The 20290-nt window shown below is 41.2% G+C and overlaps 1 protein-coding gene across 1 annotated transcript in view; it reads right to left on the reverse strand.

Moving 5' to 3' along the window:
• Positions 1 to 216: 216 nt before the first annotated feature.
• The window catches only part of LOC116132141 (terpene synthase 10-like), a 29931-nt gene continuing 9857 nt past the window's right edge, over positions 217 to 20290 (reverse strand). Inside the window, exons 5-7 of the mRNA XM_031417802.1 lie at positions 642 to 836; positions 387 to 550; positions 217 to 279 (exon numbers count right to left, since the gene is read on the reverse strand). Coding sequence (XP_031273662.1) covers positions 217 to 279; positions 387 to 550; positions 642 to 836 — 422 coding nt within the window. The remainder of the gene's footprint in view (positions 280 to 386; positions 551 to 641; positions 837 to 20290) is intronic.

Below are 20290 nucleotides of genomic sequence, written 5' to 3' on the forward strand. Positions count from 1 at the left end.
TAAAACAAAACAAAATTAAAAAAAAAGTCAAAAAGCGGGTTAACCCGGCCCAACCCGCGCCTAACCCAGCGGGTTAGGGTAGGCGGTCCGGGTTGGGCCAGCCAATTCTCTAATGTTGGCGGGCCTAACCTGGCCCGCCAATGTCGCCGGGCGGGTCAGGACCGACCCGCCATTTGCAGCAACCCGCCGCGGGCCGGGCGGGTTGCTTTTCCACCTTTAGGTGTAACCATCCTTATGCCACTTTGCCTCCAATAAATAGGCTTTGCATAAATTTGCCCACTGAAACAATTTATAATGATATCAATCATAATGAATCTCATATAAATCTACAACATTAGAAAATTAAATTCATAATATATTATATATAAATAGACTGAATTAATTACCGATTTCTTTAGATAAAGAATAATGTCAATTGCATGTTCTTTGATAGCATTAAAACCCATTTCATTTACGAAATTGTAGAGAGCAAGAAAATATATCTTCATATAGTCTGGAAGTTGGTCAATTTTGTTGACATCCCATCTAAATAACGAGCAAGAAAATATATCTTCATATATAAAATTTTGGGTTGGGAATAGCTAACAGCAGAATTAAATAAATATGTGTATCGAACGAAACTTGCGTGGCTTGGCACCAACCTGTCAACGGCATGGTTAAGAGTTCAAGTTCATCCATAGTGCCATAAACATCATACACATCATCCATAGTCGTAATCAAAGCATTGACCACTCCAGAAATACTTCTACAATATCCATACTGAGGTTCGAAAATCATCCCCACAGCCCAAAAGAAACTCACCATCCAGCTATCCCGTGCAAAACTACTAAATAGATCTCCAAGACCCATTTCTTCCACTTCCTTTATATGAAAAAGAACATTATCATGTGTACAAAATATATAAGAAGTTCCAATGATATTTAGTTTATTAATTTCTTTTATATTTATGTTGTAGTTTCATACTTAGATATTAAATCAACAACTATGCCTACTATTAATTAGGTATAGCTAGCCTCTTACCTTGATGCAGACTTCATGTCCTCTTGGTGCGTTGCTTGAACCATGTTAAAATCAAGTTTACCAAGCTCTAGCACAATACTGTTCATGTCAGGTCGTGTCTCATATACATCTATGAACCACCTTGCCTCCAATCTTTGTAACCTCCAATACCGCAGAAGCTCCAATTCATGGCTTACTAGAGTGGAAAGATATTGATCTTTGTTTTCTTTCACATATTCCTTGAGGTAGGATGCTGTGAAATTTCTAAAATAATCAAAGATAGCAATCTCTCCTTCTTTCAAAAGAAATGCAGCTTCATACATAGATAAAATTCCTCTGCAATCATCTTTGAGGCATGGCCTGAAGTTTCCTTTCTCGTCCCTGAAATTTTCGAAAATTTCTGGAAAAAAGATGAAAGAATGAAAAGGGAAATTAATTACTTTTTCCATCACGTTGCACGGTAAAAGAATCTCATGAATCCAATAAATTTTATATTTGGTAGAAAAATTGTGCATAAATGAATGCAAATCGCAACTTTTTATGTATGTGATAGATATATATTATGTACCTGTAGGTATATCATAGCCATGTTGTCTTAAAAATCTGAATTCAAGAGCTACTACATGTAAACTTTCTTTTCTTTGCTTATAATTGCTGGAATTATTGTTGTGTATCTTATTTAGGATTCTCTTTATTTCATTCTGAAAGTGATAAGATACTCCAAGTCTTTCCAAGTCATCGATGAGCTCTAGTTGATGTAAAGGATCCATCGAATTAAGCATCAACCTAACTTCTTCTTAAGTTGTTCAACCCGTTTGGCAAACGGTTCTCCTCGGATATATCAAGATTAATTAATTTTAATAACTTATAAATACAAATGCGAACCATATGCTTCTATAAGTATAAGCAATAAAAGTTAATTGACAACAGAAATATACCACATGGTTACTGGTAAGTGATTGAACAGAGTCACGGGGCCAAATGGAAGGTGGGTAATTGGTTGATCGTCTAACAATGGTTTCATCGAACGTTTTGGTTGTAGCTATACATTTGAGTACTGATCTACTAGCTCGAGCAATGATGTTGCTATATGATCCAACTAAGGATCTGTTTAAAGGCGAAAATCTCTTAAAAGTTAACGAAGGCGGTGAAATAAGCTGACAATAAAGAGCCATTTCGATTTAGGAAGGTTTTTCAAGTCAAGTGTTGGATGGAATGACAATGACTTGTACGAGTTTGTAGTTGTACTCCAAAACCCCAATGGCTCTCTCCATTTATACACACCCTGCAATCATTATTAAAGAATAAAAAAAATTGGAAAATAATACAGTCACCGACGGTAGTACACCGAATTTATGTACCGAATGACGTGACAAAATCCTAATCATTGATCAATTTTAACTTAATATTAATCAACAGTCTGGATTTTGTCACGTCATTCGATGCACAAATTCGGTGCACTACCATCTGTGGCTGTAGCATTACTCAAAAAAATTATCAAAGTTCACGTTTACTAAATGTAGCATAAAAGATTCTTAATAATAATTAACACATTGATCAATTTGATTCCTTTTAACGCGGGTAAAATCCTAACACAAGTAGAAGTGTTAAATTCTCTAACAAACGGTTTCATGTAAATTAATAAGCTAAAAACTATTAAACCTTCGAAACTAATTATAATCAAAGTATTCAATATTATTCCATATAACCAATTCAATACCATTTCTTTAGTAAATTAATGAAGATTGGAAGTAGCATAGATTGGTAATCAAAAAGAGTTCTTGGAAGCTAAAACAATTATAAAGAATGAATATCCCTAAGTACATTTTGAGAATAGAAAATTTGGACAATTCATGGATGATGGAACATAAAGGCAGATTAATTTTTCAAATTTCAAAACCAAGGAAGGTCACTCTCACCAAACGTCAAATTAGTCTGTTAATCAATATCTTCTTCCCCAAATCATAACATTAATTAAATATAGAAGGAGCATAAAATTTTATAGCCAAAGCTATGTCATATTTACTGACGATCAAATTTAATGAAGCTATTCATAGTCCAATGCACATCTCGTCCGTTCAAAACCTGATGACCATTCAATTACACAAATAACACGTGTCAAAAAGTGGATTATTAAAGAACAATTAAATGCACATTAACAACAAGAATATTAAGATGAAGATAAATAAGATAAATAATTTAATAGTCCAAGGACTCTGTTTCTCAAGGACTGTGTTTTCCATGTAATTCATGCAATTAGGTTTAATTCTAAGAAAATCAAATGGACTCACCTTTGAAGGCAGCAAAATTCCAGTCAAGGCATCATAATGTGCCAGACCTAACCATTAATATTTATGAAATTTCCAACATGCAAAATCTTGATCAACCCCGACGCACAATCAAAATATGAAAAACAATAAACATTTTTATGTCTTTTTATTTACCTTCATGGAAAGTGTCATTGTTACCGCTACAAAATTCTAAATTAAGTAAATGAAAACAATTCAATTCATGCTAAATAAAGAGTGATCTAAACTCGTATTATTTTATCAAAATTGAGAAGCGATATCGATTTCCAGCTAACTAAATAAATTTTTAATATCACTAGTAACAATAAATTATGTATGAATAAGTTGTCAAGCAAATAGTTGAATTAGGAATCATTAAACTAGGAAAATTCAAAGTCCACTACTTCTGTCAAAATTCCAATCAAAATTCGACATGAAAGTTCTCAATCGAAATATGGAAAACAATACTTATTGTTGACATTAAATTATTACCGCCAAAGAAAGTCCAAAATTAAAAAAAAAAAAAAAAATTAGTAATTTAATCCTGTTCTATAATTAGAAGAGAACCACTCTCTAAGTAATAATTACTAATTATTCTTTAATTAGTAATTAGGAATTTCATGTCTAATTTTGAAATTCATTGTTAATGCGTGATTTTGACACCAACCAAACGCACGTGTGAAATGCTGAGTTGGCCCAGAAGACACACGTGAATGAGAGAATGAGAGTGAAAGGAATGGAAAACAATGTTTAAAGTGATTCAGATGCTCAAGGAAGCAAGTCCTACGTCCACTGGTATTATAGTAATAATAGTGGTCATGTCGTGCTCAGCAAGCCAATTTTACAAATGATTACAAGTGAGAGAGGGTGTATGCTCTTTTTGAGAGAGACCAGCTAATACTTTAAAAGGAGAGAGAAGTCCTCTATTTATAGTGGGATTGGTTAAGGTGATGATTACTAAATCTGTGATATGGTGAGATTATCCGTGCAAATCCTTCTTTATATCTCGTTGCCCACCTTCTGGAGCGATTTACGCGATTTGGAGCAGGGATTGGACACGTGGAATTTCTCTAGCTCCTGGCTAGTCTAACACGCACCTACTACATTGACAGAAGCATGCTGCTCATGTCCTCGCATGACGTGGCTGTGTCTTCACAGCTGCGGGTCTACCTAAGCTCTTACTTTTCATGCTGACTGGGCCTTACGTCAGCCCTACTTTTTTCAGGCATAACAGAAGTCCCCTAGTTTTTAAGATTTGAGAATCGAACTTTAGAAACTACATATTATGCAGTGATTTGATGCGCTTGTCGAGATTCTTGCCATCCCGACCTGGACGCATGGAGGTTGTGGAAACGCTCTTGTGCAAGCAACCTGAGATAGTCTTCACCTTAAGGGTCAGTAACCTGATCAGTGCCATAACGGTGACTGGCCTTCTTTTGAAATCGATGACCTGATTACACTTAGAACTCACCAAAGGCAAGGGATAGCGTTGCTTCAAAGTCTGGCATATTTTGAAGCCGAAGAGCCACGTCGCTACGCGACTTGCAAGATGAAGCGTTTTACATAATGACCTCTTTGTATGCTATCCGTTGCACATTTGCAGTAGATACATTTAATGAAGTGCTTTTTACTCTGACAGACGTGTCCTGTGCGCAATAAGTGTCAGCCATGCGCATTAAATACGAGTCATGCTGAAACGACATTCCCTATCAGAGCATTAAATGCGGATATGGTCGCATTAAATGTGGAGGGAAAACGTGCCGTCGCTTAAGTTTTTCAACAGAAGAGAACGACGATTTGGTTTCTTGAAGCATGACAGTCACTCTTCTCCGTTGATCTATGACACGTGGTCGCAATCAACGGGGATATGTTTTTCCACCCAAACGTCATTTGACTTCGGGAAACCAAAGCGCCATTCCTTCCACTATAAAAATCCAGGTTCATTTCAGGCACTGTTACGATTTTCACTTCCTTAGAGAGAACAAGAGATTTTCGTGAGCTCTGATTCTTAGCCTTTCAATACCAGTGTGTATTCGACACTTGAAGCAAGAGGACTCATTCTTCTCATTCCGAGAGGTAAGAATTATTTCCTCTGCACCTTTGCCTATTTTTTTTTTTTGTTTTCTGGTGTTTTTAAGCATTGATAGTCCGTCAGTAGCTTGTTGGAGACGAAATACTCTCCGTTGGGTCAGAGCCATTGATGGTGGCTCTCAAATATCTTGTTTAGGGTTTTTCTAGGGTTTGAGGGAGAAAATATTTTCTCCTCCACGTCATCGTATGGAACAGTGTACGAAGACTGAATGGTTCCTTGCTTGTCATTTTTGTAGACTGCAGAATGGACCCCCTAACGACCAGAGTTGAGGAAGGGACCAATTCATCCATGCAGGGTGCCCCTGTGGGTCCTTCTCGAGAGATCTACTCGATACTTATAGAAGAAGAGCTCGGTAGGGTAATAGACTAGTACGATCTCAACGAGGAGGTCTTCCTCGATAGGACATACACGGCTCGGTATCTGCCATAAGGGTTGGTCGTAATCTCCGAGGACATCTTCAAGGGTGGGGGGTTGATCCCTTTCCACCCCTTTGTCAGGTCGGTCCTCGATCATTTCAGGATCGTGCCAATACAGCTCACACCAAACGCGTATGTGATAGCCGTGGCCATGTACATCGCGTGTCGTGAAAGTGGGCTGGGCGAGCTAATAGCGGTAGAGCTCGGCTGATCTTATATCCTGAAAAAGAGTAAGGACAAGGACTCCTACTACCTGTCTAAGAGAACTACCATTGAAGCGGGGATACACAGTTACCCGAGTAATGCAAGACCGTACCAGATGAAATTCTTCTTTTTTCGTCACGACGACATTTGCAGTTTTCAAGACCCGAGTAGGTTTACTCCTAATTCAGTTTTGCATAGCTAACGTTCTTTGCTAACGAGCTGTTCTTTTTGCTTGCAATCAATAAGACGACCAGTTTGGAGCTGCTCGAGGATCCGGACAGGATCGCAACCTTTGATTTCCTGCCAAAAGAAAGTCGCGACGCGAGGTTACTCGTGACGACCACCAATTTGCAGAGGTACGGCTTCTTCAATTTGGACGCGGCCTTAGAAACCATACTGAGTAAGTTTTTCAATTTTTTTTTTTTTTGAACTATTTTACTAACGATGTTCGTATGTAGCGACCATGCCTCCCAAGGTACCCCAATTGTCGCGATTGAGGAAGTTCACATTCCCATGGATCAGCGGCACCAGGTCAGCTGGAGCTACTGCCAACGATCCCTCTACGGGGGCAACTTCGGCGAGTGCTTCGGAACGACTAGTTGGAGCTCCTCAGCCTTCAGCCGTTCGCCCGAAGCAAAAAACTGTGGCCCAAAAATCCAGGAAGCGTAAGAAACTTTGGACTGAGGATTCAGAGTCCAAACCAGAGGGACTAGGCGTCCAACTCGAGAGGTCGCAACCTTACCAGGCGTATAGCTTGGGAGGGCCACCTAAGGGTGCAGTCGACACTTCGATTCCCTCCGAGGGCCTGCAGACGTGACAATAGACGACTGCGCTCTCGGGGAAGAGGTCGGGCAAAAAGCCCATGGGGGAGACACTACCTGCTGGGGGTGCTGGCACACCTGTGCTGGACACGATGGGCTAACTCCCAAAGCACTTGCAGCCAGTAGTTCTAACCCTGCTGGAGTGCGACCTCGCAGCAGCGTTCGAGGAGTTCGTGGCTTCCAATTCTATGGACCTGTTGTTCACGTCCATTCAACACTTGAGCAAGGTAAAACAAACCGTTCCCAGTGAAGACTTTGTTTGCAGTTGAAGAAACTAACTTTATTTTTTTGATCACAGGCTTTGTTTTCCATGCAACTCTCCCTGCAAAAGGTTTAGCTCGGGGCTGCCGAGGGGTCGATCGAGCTGAGAGAAGAGAATGCACGATTCAAACAGGACTTGGCGGTCGTTGAAGCAGAGAAAGATCTGTCCACCACATCAGTGAACCAATACCTGAATGAGAGGAACATCGCTCTTCACATGGTGGACTTCCAAAAGGTCGAGCTGGAGAGGCAAAAAGAGGAGATAAAAGAGCTGCAGAGAACGGTGGCCAGACTCACCAGGGAGGCTGGAGAGAAAGACAAGGAGCTAGCATCGACCACCTAGCGAGCCTTGCAAGTAGAGCGAGGAAGGAGCGAGCTCTGGGAGGTTTCTGAAAAACAAAGGCAGACATCGAGGCCGAACTCCATGCTAGTCAGGGAAGGGTCACTTATCTGACCGAAGAGATGCAGCAGCAAGCATCGGAGGTCGAGAGTAAGGCTTTCGAATAGGCAATTCAGTCTATTTACGCCTTTAGTATGAAGAATCTCGGGATGGATATATCCGATCTTCCAGAGGAATACCAAGATTTCCTCGATAGAATGACGCATATTGACGATGAGGATGCAGCGGAGGCTGCTCGAGGATCCGAGCCAGGGAAGCATGTAGCTGACCAGGGGGTCAGCGAACAGCCTGGAGATGATGAGGTCACGCCTCCGGGAGAAGGCCAATGAATGTTTACTTTTGGAGCCTTTCCTGCTCGCTTTTGTACCCTTTTTTTAAAAAAAAAAATAAAAAAAAATAAAGATATTGCTTTCTTAATCTTTGCTTATAATTCTCATACCTTACATCCATGAGATTGCATTCTAACTATACAATTATATTGAAAAAAGTTTTCGCAAACACAATTATACACTTCATGCAAACAGAATTATATGTAAGTGATTACAAAAGGACTGAATTACACGTTATTTACAAAGGTTATGAAAAGCAATCTTTACAAGAGTAAATTGAGTTCGGAATTACTGGTAATATGGTCGGAGATATTTAGCATTCCAAGCTCGCAGTACTATGGAACCATTCAGCCTTTTGAGATGATAAGTCCCTGGTCTTATCACTTTGGCGATGCAGTATGGGCTTTCCCAGTTCAGTCCCAAAACTCCGGTACTTGGTTCCCTAGTACCGAGAAGAACTTCCTTCAAAACGAGGTCGCCAACTTGGAAGTCTCTTCTTCTGACCTTGGAGTCGAAGAACCTTTTCGCGTGTTGCTGATAAGCTGTGATTCTCAGTTGAGCCTTGCTGCGATGTTCTTCAACTAGATCAAGACTTGCGCGCATAAGCACCTCATTGTCGGCTTCGTTGAACAGATCCCTCCGAAGTGAACAGGTCCCTACCTCCACGGGGATCATTGCTTTGCAGCCATATGCTAGCGAAAAAAGGGGTTTCTAAGGTGGAGGTTCTTGGAGTTGTTCTGTATGCCCACAGGACTTCGGGGAGGTCATCGGCCCAATTTCCCTTGCCTGTGCCAAGTTTGGCCTTCAGTGTGTGCTTGATGGTTTTGTTGATGGCTTCAACTTGACCATTTGCTTGCGACCTTGTGACTAAGGCAAATTTTTCATGAATATCCAGCTCATCGCAAAACTGCTTGAATTCCTCGTTATCGAACTGTTTTTTGTTATCGGATATGAGGGTATGAGGAATCCCATAGCGGCACACGATATTCCTGAAGATGAAGTCCTTGAGTTTTTTGGTGGTGATCGCGGCTAATGGCTCTGTTTCAACCCATTTGGTGAAGTAGTCTATCGCGACCACCGCATACTTAACTCCCCCTTTACCAATTGGCATGGGACCGATGAGATCGATTCCCCACATGGAGAATGGCCAGGGGTTGGTCATGGTTATCAGTTGGTGGGAAGGAGCTTGCGGTATGTTCACGAACCGCTGACACTTGTCACACCTCTTAACAAAGTTGTAAGCGTCCTCTTGAATTAGGGGCTAGTAGTACCCTTGACAAACAACTTTGTTGGCGAGAGATCGTGCGGCGGTGTGATTATCGTAGATCCCTTCATGTATCTCTCTCATGATGTAGTCTGCCTCTTCATCTGTTACACATCGAAGGAGAGGGGTGCTGAACCCCTGCTTGTACAACTGGTCTCCAATGAGTGTGTAACGAGCAGACCTTGTTCGTAGGATCCTTGCTTAGACCTTATCATTGGGCAAGGTCCCATCTCGGAGATACTGAATGATAGGGGTCATCTAAGAGATTGATTCTGCCACATTCATGACCTGTTCGGTCGAGCCAACACTAGGGGTCTCAATGAACCGAACAGGAATGCTTTCTGGTGCATTTGAGTCTAACGATGAGGCTATCCTTGCCAAGGCATCTGCCACAGAGTTGCTATCCCTAGGAATCTGTGTGATTGTGAAGTGCTCGAACAGCTCGAGTGCGGCCTTAGCTTTCTTCAGATAGCTGATCATATTTTCTTCCTGGGCTTGGTACTCCCCCAAAATCTGGTTGACAACCAGCATGGAGTCGCTATGGATACTGATCGTGATTGCGCCCATTTCTCTGGCCAATTGCACTCCAGCAAGTAAAGCTTCATACTCAGCCTCATTGTTGGTTGCTTTGAAACTGAACCGGAGGATGCCATGAATGCGAGCCCCTTCGGAACTAACCAAGAGAAGACCTACCCTGGCCCTTTTTCTGTTCACTGATCCAACGACGTAGAGGCTCCAGGTCGATAGATTTTGAGCAATTTCCTAAATGACTTCGCTGGGCTGTTGCTCTGACTCATTCGTCAGATGATATGAGAATTCGGATATGAAATCGGCAACAGCCTGCCCTTTGATGCTTGCTTTCGGTCTGTACTTCAGATCGAACTGACTTAATTCCGTAGCCCATTTAAGCAATTTACCCGATGCCTTCTGTTTTTGGAGGACCTGTCTGAACGGGTAGTTGGTCATGACATGGATCATATGGGTGTGGAAGTAAGGTCGTAACTTTCTGGAAGCGATCAATAGGTTATAGGCTAATTGTTCCATTTTTTGATACCGCATCTCGGCATCCAGCAGATGCTTGCTCGTGTAATACACTAGCCATTGGACCATGTTCTCTTCCCGAACTAAGGCTACACTGATCGCGAACTGGGAGACGGACAGGTACAGGAGGAGGACCTCTTGCGAGAGAGGTTTGGATAGAAGAGGTGGCTTTTTGAGATGCTCTTTAATGCTCTAAAATGTCTGTTCGCATTCGGGAGTCCACTCAAACTTCTTGTTGGCCCTTAGTACATTGAAGAATGGTAAGCAGCGATTTATTCCTCTCGATATGAAGCGGCTGAGTGCCGCTATTCGCCCATTGAGGCTCATAACCTGTTTTTTGTTGGTCGGGCTTTTCATATCGAGGAGAGCTTGGATTTTCTCAGGGTTGATCTCTATTCCCTTCTGGTTAACCATGTATCCCAGGAATTTTCCTGAGGACACTCCGAATGAGTACTTGAGAGGGTTTAGCTTTATTCTGTACTTCTAGAGGATGTCGAACATCTCAACGAGATGTGCCATGTGATCTGAAGCAACATGCTACTTGACCAGCATGTCATCTACATAGACCTCCATCGATTTTCCGATCTGCTCGAAAAACATCCGATTAACCAACCGCTGGTAAGTTGCACCAACATTCTTTAGGCTGAAGGGCATAACTCGGTAGCAATACAGCCCCCGATCTGTAACAAAGGAAGTATGCTTTTCGTCCGGTGTATACATCGAAATTTGATTGTATCCCGAGTATGCATCCATAAAACTTAGCAGCTCGTGCTCGGAGGTGGCATCCACGAGCTGGTCGATTCTTGGCAGGAGAAAACTGTCTTTTAGTTATGCTTTGTTGAGGTCGGTGAAGTCGACATAGGTCCACCACTTACCGTTAGACTTTTTTACTAGAACCGGATTGGCAACCCAACTCTGATAGAGCACTTCCCGGATGGATCCATTCCGAAGGAGATTATCTATCTCAAGTTTCAAAGCAGCATATTGTTTTGGATCCCTCGCTCTTCTCTTTTGGCGAGCTTGTTTGGCTTCACTGTCGATGTTCAAGGCATGATAAATAATATCCGGACTGATCCCGATCATATCTGCATGCGTCCATGCAAACACATCAATATTTTCTCTTAGGAAGCTGGTCAGGTCGCTGGTGAGTTGGGGGTTGAAATTGCTTCCAATCCTTAACACTTTGCTCGGTTCTCTGGTCGATCGACACCTTAGATATGTCCTCAACTAGCCCACTGGAAGGGCATTCCTGAATACGAGGGTCCATGTTATCCTCAGCTGGGCCAAGCCGCAGTTCGATCTGACTAATCGCCATTGCCTGTTTGGGAATGTCGCGGGTGATGCCTTTCCCCTTGCACACCATCTGTACTGCTTTTACATAGCAGTCGCGAGATGTGCGTTACGATCCGCTTACTTCCCCTATCCCTGTCGGGGTGGGAAACTTCATCTTGAGATGGTAGATCGAGGTGACTGCTCAGAAGTGTCTCAATAGAGGTCGCCCGAGGATATCATTGAAAGCGGACAGACAGTCCACTACCAGGAATTCAGTTATCTTTGTTACCTCGTCAGAGTCACCCAGCGTGACTGGAAGCGAGATCGTTCCCTTGGGAATCAAGTGATCCCTTGTAAAGCCATAGAGAGGGATCAAAGCGGGCTTCAGGTTAGCCTCATCCAATTTCATTCTCTCGAAAGCTGGCTGGAACAGGATGTTCACAGCGTTTCTGTTATCCACCAACATTCTGTGGACATCGAAGCGCCCTATCTAAGGCGTAATGACGAGAGCATCATCATGGGGATGATGCAATCAGACTGCGTCTTTTTCGGAGAAGGTGATTTCTTCCTCTTTGAGAACATTTGGAGGTCACTGCGCCATGTTCATCACAGGGATAGGATCGTGATGAGCTGCGAGAGCATATCTTTCTTGGGCACCTTGGATGTTCCCCCCGAGGTGTGGTCCCCTGAAGATTACTCCCACGCTACAGATACCCTAGTGATCACGACGCTTCTTGCCTTGTTCCTCTCGATTTTTCTCCCTTACGGGAGCAGAGTCATCAATATACTCTTTGAAATGTCCCTGTTTGATAAGGTCTTCGATGGCCTATTTGAGAGCTCGGCACTCATCGATATGGTGGCCATTGTCCCTATGATAGTGACAATACTTCTTGTTATTTCTAGCTGAAGGGGGATTTTTCATGGGCTCGGGCTCTCCGAGCAAACTGGACTCTTCTGACTTGTCAAAAATTGCCGAGACAAAAGTGTTCAAAGGGGTATATTGATTCCTATCGCGATCACGATGAGGAATGGGAGCATAAAATTTCTTGGGCTCGAACCGTGGTTTCTTTCTTTTTTGCTGATCGTCATTAGCCCATCGACAATTAGCCTTCCTATTTTCCCCCCGACCACTGCACGAAGTGCCGGGGTCATGACAGCGGAGTGCTGCCACGGAATTCTAGATACGAAGGTATTTCTCCATGAGGTGGTAAAAACGGGTGAAAGAAACATCATCCTCTGATCGTAGCTCCTTTCACATATCTGTTTGTGGACAAACTCCCACTATGATTAGAGTTCGAACAGACTCTTCGGGAGTGTGAGCTACTTTGTGGAGCTCTATATGGAATCTGTCGATATAGGATTGGAGGGATTCATCCCTCTCTTGCCTTATGTTACTGAGATAACTCAAAGGCATCAAGAACTTCTGGTTCGCTTGGAAGTGTCTCAAGAATGTTGAGTTCATTTGATTCCACGAGTTGATTGATCTCGCCGGGAGCGACCTGAACCACCGCTTGGCGTGAGATGTAAGAGTTACCTCCAAGCATCAGCATTTTGCCAAATCAGAGACTTGATGAAGTTCCATCAGGTCATTGAATTCGTACAGGTGATCCTGCGGATCTGAATTCCCATCGAACACCCTCATATCGGGCATTCTGAATCTGGATGGGATAGGGGCGGCTAACACAGCCGCGAAAAAACGACCCTTCTACGACCTACCCTCGATCATTTTTCTGGGCCTTTAACTAATCGATAGCTCACTATAGCTTTTCAATCTGAGGCAGTGGAGCTACTGGGGATTGCTTTCCCCCATGCGGGTTCGACCCTCTCGAGTGCGGTTGAGGAAAATCTAGAGATCGGATTCCTTCTCGCTTCGGCTGGTAGTTTCGACCGCTCTTGACTCACGCTGGTTAGAGTCGTGCGATGGTGATTACTGGCCCGGGGAACTTTCCCGACCTCTGCAGTGGTGCGAACCAACCTGCTGACGGTAGGCACTTCCCACGTGACGTTGTTCAGGGTCGTTATTCTAGTGATGGGAATCTCCCGCGAGAGTGCTCGCGCAACATGGCATGGGACAGCTCGATCTGCGACCTGTCACTGAGTCTTTGCGCCACGGGTATTCTACCTAGGGTGCGGTCAGTGTTTGCTGGTCCCTTAAAGCCCCTAGGCCTATTGTTTGCCACCTGCTGTCCCTTCATTTGACACACTGTAGTGCACGTGGCACAAGCTATCACCTTTTTCCGCGCTTTCATGTGACTTGTAGGCGTTTTTGGCAATGGCATCGTCTCATTTGATACGGGTGGTGCAACCCAGTCCAAACAGTCCAACCTTCGGTTAACCGTTTGAAGAGTATTGTTGAACCTCTCTAGGTAGTTCACGATGGCTGGATCACGCCGGGAGCTTGAGGGAATGTCCCTTGCAAGATTTTGCGGAACTAGGGGCATTTCGGAAGAGGTGCCCTCTTGCACCTAAGGGATATCCTCCTCATCATTATGGGGTCGCTCAGATTCGAATCTGCGTGCCATTTGCTGTTGTAGGACTAGTTGGTTAGAGATTCTCCTGATGAAGGATGAATACTAAATCAGGGGGCCCTCCTTCTAACGCCAAATTGTTGATGCGTGATTTTGACACCAATCAAACGCACGTGTGAAATGCTGAGTTGGCCTAGAAGACACACGTGAATGGGAGAATGAGAGTGAAAGGAATGGAGAACAGTGTTTAAAGTGGTTCAAATACTCAAGGAAGCAAGTCCTACGTCCACTGGTATTATATTAATAATAATGGTCAGGTCGTGCTCAGCGAGCCGATTTTACAAATGATTACAAGTAAGAGAGCGTGTATGCTCTTTTTGAGAGAGACCAGCTAATACTCTAAAATGAGAGAGAAGTCCTCTATTTATAGTGGGATGGGTTAAGGTGATAATTACTAAATCTGTGATATGGTGAGATTATCTGTGCAAATCCTTCTTTATATCTCGTTGCCCACCTTCTGGAGCGATTTACGCGATTTGGAGCAGGGATTGGACACGTGGAATCTCTCTAGCTCCTAGTTAGTCCGACGCACACCCACTGCACTGACAGAAGCATGCTGCTCATGTCTTTGCACGACGTGGCTACGTCTGCACGGCTGCAGGTCTACCTAAGCTCTCACTTTTCATGCTGATTGGGCCTTGCGTCAGCCCTACTTTTTTCAGGCATAACATTCATGAAGATTTATCACTAGTGATTAACATTTCATTCCCTTCATGTATGCTATACATCTACAATCATTATTTCTAAAATAAAACTTTAGATAATTAAACTGAAAGTTCGAAAAAATTAAAACTAAAAAAAAAATCATTTCAAATAAACTCAAGATCATAATTTATCAAATAAACTGAAAGTTTGAATAAGGGATTGCACCCACATGACACCGTATAAATTGCAAGCTAGCTAGACCTACTGTAATTTCATTTTAGTTGGTATTATTACCATTAAACAATCCAAAATTATAAAATAATAATAGTACTATTAATAATAATCGAAGTGAAGTAAAGTAAAGTAACCAATCCTATTTTTTTAGGTAAGGAATGACATAAATTCGTGTACTTTGAGTTTCAAACTTAAAGTGAACATGATTTTTTTATTTTATTTTATTTTTTTTGTTGAGGGAGTAAGTAAACTTTTCATAGAAAGGGAGAAAGAATATACAAAAGACCTAAAAACTGGCCAACCTACCTCAAGACAAGCCTTGGTTAGGAGTAAAAGAATGATACTATCAAGACAACTCCTAATCTTCTCTTTTTTCCATTTCTCTTGTCAAAAATATAGAAGTAAGCAGAGATTAAAGAATACAAAGAAACCCACCTACCACAGAACATGCCCTAAGTTAGGTTCATTAGTATCCAAAAACCAAAGACCTTCCCAACTCTTCACAATACATTGCATACCAAAGGGTGGTAACTGGCAGCGTGCCGAATGTTCCAAATTAATAACCTTCCTAACCTAACTACTGAATTGTATATAAGGTAAGCAAGGGTCGATCCCACAGGAAATGGTTAGATTAATTTCTATATTCTAAAACAATGAAAACAACAAAAAAATAAAATAAAACCCTAAACAGTAAACATGACAATAGTAATGAAAGGGGGTTGTAGTCAAATCAAACTAAAGTAACACAAAGAAATCTCTAATGAAGGTATCATATTAAAAACCATCAGTTCTCAGTTCAAGATCCACCTAAACATGCATTGGATATGAACTAACCGTAACACTATTCTATCTCGTTATTATGGAACTATTGACCCTAGGAAACAACAAGCTCCGTTACCCAAATTCTCCCTTAGTTGTCACTACTAAAATAAGCTCTTCGAGTAGATACTAACCCTTGAACAACCTAGAACAAGCTCTCTAAATTCAATTCAATGGCAGCCTTAAGAATTAAGAAAATAGATCAATCTAAGCAACAATCATGCAAGCTCGGATTATTTAACTTAGGTTATGTTATTCAAGACAACAGATTGAAAACTTGTCCATAATCATCTATCATCATGTGTTACTCGTTGAATAGAAAAAGGACAATTACGTATCACAATTCCTAATTCTAACAAGTAAAATTCCGATTAAACAATTTAGCAGGCCAAAACTAAATCACTCAAACAAGAATCATAAACAATTAAAACAGAATAACATAAACAATTCTAATAAAAACGAGATTAAGAACAATGTTACTGAAGTTAAGTTACACCAATGACATGAATTTAGGCTTCAAAATCCCCTTGAACTGAAGAAGGAAGATCAGCCGCACATCTTGACTTAGAAGATAAAAAAACTAAGAAAAATACTCTACTGCTGTTCTCCCGTTTAACCTGATAACTCATGAATAAATAATATATCTTTTTTTCTTAATTCTTCCCTATGAAAAACAGAAATTACTTTCCTAGACGTTTCCTAAAAGATAGACTTCCAAAACTGTCAAAATCTTATCAGATATGGAAAACAGAATTCGTCTCCAGTTTGCACCAGGATTCTCGTAATGTAAAAGATCTTTTCTCGGCTTGATCACTTCATAAGAGTTGTAGTCCCGGATGTGTAGATGAATCTGGGCTTTTGAATCACCTGCTTTCGATATCTGACGCTCTAGTTAGGCCCATTCGAAGAATCAATACTCAGCCAGGAAATCTTTCCGCGACTAGGATTCTAGGTCCGGTTTTGCAACAACTACTGAGAACCCAAACAAACTCGGATTCTCGCCCATAATACCTTCCTGGAAAGCTTGATTCGTCTACTTTACGTTTTTTGAAGAACACTTTTACAATAGAGAAATCTGACTCCATGAAAAACCTGAAAAACACAGCACTGGTCAGAATAACGAAAAATCTGGAATTTCCTAAACTTTTCTCAATTATTTCCTAAAGTCTATCCAAATATGCCAAACTTACAAAATAAACTCTAATCAGCTCAACTAGGCATAAAACATAATATGGAAGGAATAAAAAATATATAAATTACACTCTTATCAGTAACCTCTGAGGCTATACAACCCATCCATCCCCTAAAAGCCAAACCAACAAGAACATTCCGATCAAAGCATCCACCCAAGGAAGAATGCAACCAGCCGGCGGCACCCCCACAGCCCCACAACAACACCCCACCAACCCCCCCCCCCCCCCCCCCCCCCCCCCCCCAAAAAAAAATGAATGAACGTGATTTTCTATCTAATCTATACTATATATTTCACCCATTTCATGAATAAAATTAATGTAATAGTTAGGTAATCAAGAAACTAATTGTTAAAATTATGGACTTGTAGATAGTGTGGAATGGTGTCCATTCAAATACAATAATGAGAAATCCTTTTCAAAATTATTTCCTCCATCATTTCTTAAAATATTAGAAAAATGAATCTTTTATATTTAGAATTATCCACTTAAGACTGAGAATCAATATATTCCTCTTAATAGAAAAAAAACTAAAAATTTTGGCTTTTAAATAAAGATTAAAACTTATTTGTTTGTCTTAAATGACTTCTCCAAAATATATCTATTCTAATTTTTAAATTCCGATCGTACTCCATATAACATAAATCTCTGTCAACCTATTTTATTTGCTTCTTATTTTACTTTCACTGTAGCAGACATAGTTGTAACAACTGCTGTAAACTAGTACAATGCATGCATAATAATATAGAAAATGGGCCCAAAACTTTTTTTTTTTTTTTTTTTTTTTATAAGTAATAGTCTTTTATACACAAAGAGCATTATTTACAAAATGCCATTTAAAAAGACAAAAACAGGGAAACAGTGTAGCTATTGCTCCTCGCTTGCCGACGCCCCTCCGACTACATCATCATCTAGATCCTGCATCCACAAAGGAAATAACGGGTGAGCAAAAATAATGCTCAGTAGTAAACCCTCTATCTGTCTATCCCCGTATGTATTTCTCTTAATTCTTTCCTCACACTTTCTTTCTATTGTTTTCTACTAAACGTCATGGTCTCATCTTACCGGAGGGAGGGCCGGATGGCGTTCACACAGCACCAACCCGCTCTTAGTGACTACCGAGTGGGGATCACGAAGCACCTACCCGTTTTTTGTAACTATCGGGTGGAGACCACAAAGCATCTACCCGTTCTCCTCATGACTTTTGGATGACGATCACAAAGCATCAACCCGTTTCTAATAACTGTCGGGTGATTATCACAAAGCATCAACCCATTCTCTAATAACTATAGGTTGATGATCACAAAGCATCAACCCATTTCTAATAACTGTCGAGTGATTATCACAAGCATCAACCCATTTCTAATGCTCTTTTCATTCACTCTACCCTTAAGTAACTGCATTCACAAAGTTCTCTCCTCATTAAGCAAGTGCATACCAAAGTTTTCTACTCTTTCTTAAATCACTTCTCGTGCACAATTAATGCCTACGGATGGTTCATCTCCACTAATGCACTTATGAAATGCCAGCATGCAATGTTGCATGAATTAAGGTTCACTACTCATACTCAAACCTCTATTAGGCATTTCATCAACAACTCAAGTGCATAACAAGACTCTACTATAACAATAATTCTATGTCTTTCTCTAACCATCCAAAAAGGGAGAAAACTCCCTCACATAGCCCATAATTCCTGCCAAAGAATAACACTTCCAAAAAGGATTTTCTCATATCCTTCAATTCCATCTCACACTACCTTTCCAACCCACATCTCACTTCTCATAATTGAAATGTATGAACACCACCAAAGCAATAATATCTCCATTTGAGACTCAATAACATAGCATATAACATACATCCTAATTGCTATTAAAACCCTGCTCTTAAAACCCTATCAGAAAATTCTCAAATCTCATTTGGGTTGGGATTTACTTACCTTTGTGATGGAGAGATCTCAATAGCACTTCATTTCTCTTGGTTTGCTTGACTTTTCTCTACCCTTAAACAATTCAACCAAAGGCCCTCAATATTCAAATACCTCAAATTTCACAAAACTCTACATCCAAAGCAAGAATCCTTACCTTAGATGCCTTAGATTGATTTCCTATCCCAATCACTCCAAAAGGCCTCTTAAAAAACTTGAACAAATGAAAGAAAATTGAGAGGAAGTAGAAAGGAGAGTGGCGATGGAGAAGAAGAAGAAGGGTTTGCATTGACTTAATTCCTTTTAATGAATTTATGCACAAGCATGCCCATTTTGCCCTTACTCTTCCTTGGGAATTCTATCTATATCCTTTGATTCATTAAAACACACCCCCATATTAACAAATGCTCCAGAAATTTCCTTACATTTTACTCCCCACTTTTCCTGCTAATTAGGGTAGAGTGGTCAAAATGCCCTTAGGGAAGAAAATATCTAAAATTAACAAACATTTTAGTCGGCCCGTCAACAGCTTCCCCATGGGCTTCACACCTATTCGCCGCGGCGAAGATTCTTCTTCGCCCGGCGAAGCCTAGAACACTAAACTTCTTCTATTTTCAACCAATTTCAAAGCAAGTGTTCAACATATCACTCAATCAAAGGTCAACCAAACACATACTATAAACCAACTCAAATAAGAGCAAAGGAAGAACATTAGCTACGTACCTCAAGTGGGGCGTTACAATTCTTCCCCCCTTAAAAGAATTTCGTCCCTGAAATTCATACAAATACTCTGGGAAGCGATTCTGTATGTCCCTTCTACTTCCCAAGTGGCCTCTTCCACTTTGTGATTCCTCCAAAGGATCTTCACTAGTGGAACACTTTTGTTCCGAAGCTCTTTAATCCTTCGATCTAAAATCTAGACTGACGTTCTTCATAAACTAGATTCTCTATAACTCAACGTCCTCTACACTTAGGATGTGGAAGGGATCACTTACATATTTCCGTAGCATCGAGACATGGAAGACATCATGCACCCTGTCTATGCTAAGTGATAGTGCCACTCTGTAGGCCACCTTTCCACTCGTTGCAGTACCTCAAATGGACCTACATATCTCGGTGCTAACTTCCATCTACTTCTGAAGCGCATTATTCGCTTGTAAGGGAAACTTTCAAAACACTTTTTCGCCCACTTGGAATTCCACCTCTTTCCTCTTCAAGTCAGCATAACTCTTCTGTCGATCTTGGTTTTGTTTCATCATTCTATTTCTGATTATACATCACTTCACATCTTCGCCCATTTTTCTGAGTCACCTCTGGCCCAAGAGCGGTACTCACTCATCTTTTTCCCCTACTTCATCCCAATGTAGCGAAGACCTACATCGTCTACCATATAAAGCCTCGTAAGGCGCCATTGTAATTGTAGACTGATAACTGTTGTTATAGGCAAATTCCGCTAAGGGTAACATCTCATGCCAAGATACTCTATAATCCATGCAACAGGCTCTCAACATATCTTCGAGTACCTGATTCGTTCTCTCCGGTTTGGTCATCCGTCTGAGGATG

This window comes from Pistacia vera, unplaced genomic scaffold (assembly GCF_008641045.1).
Source record: "Pistacia vera cultivar Batoury unplaced genomic scaffold, PisVer_v2 Contig249, whole genome shotgun sequence".
NCBI lineage: Eukaryota > Viridiplantae > Streptophyta > Magnoliopsida > Sapindales > Anacardiaceae > Pistacia > Pistacia vera.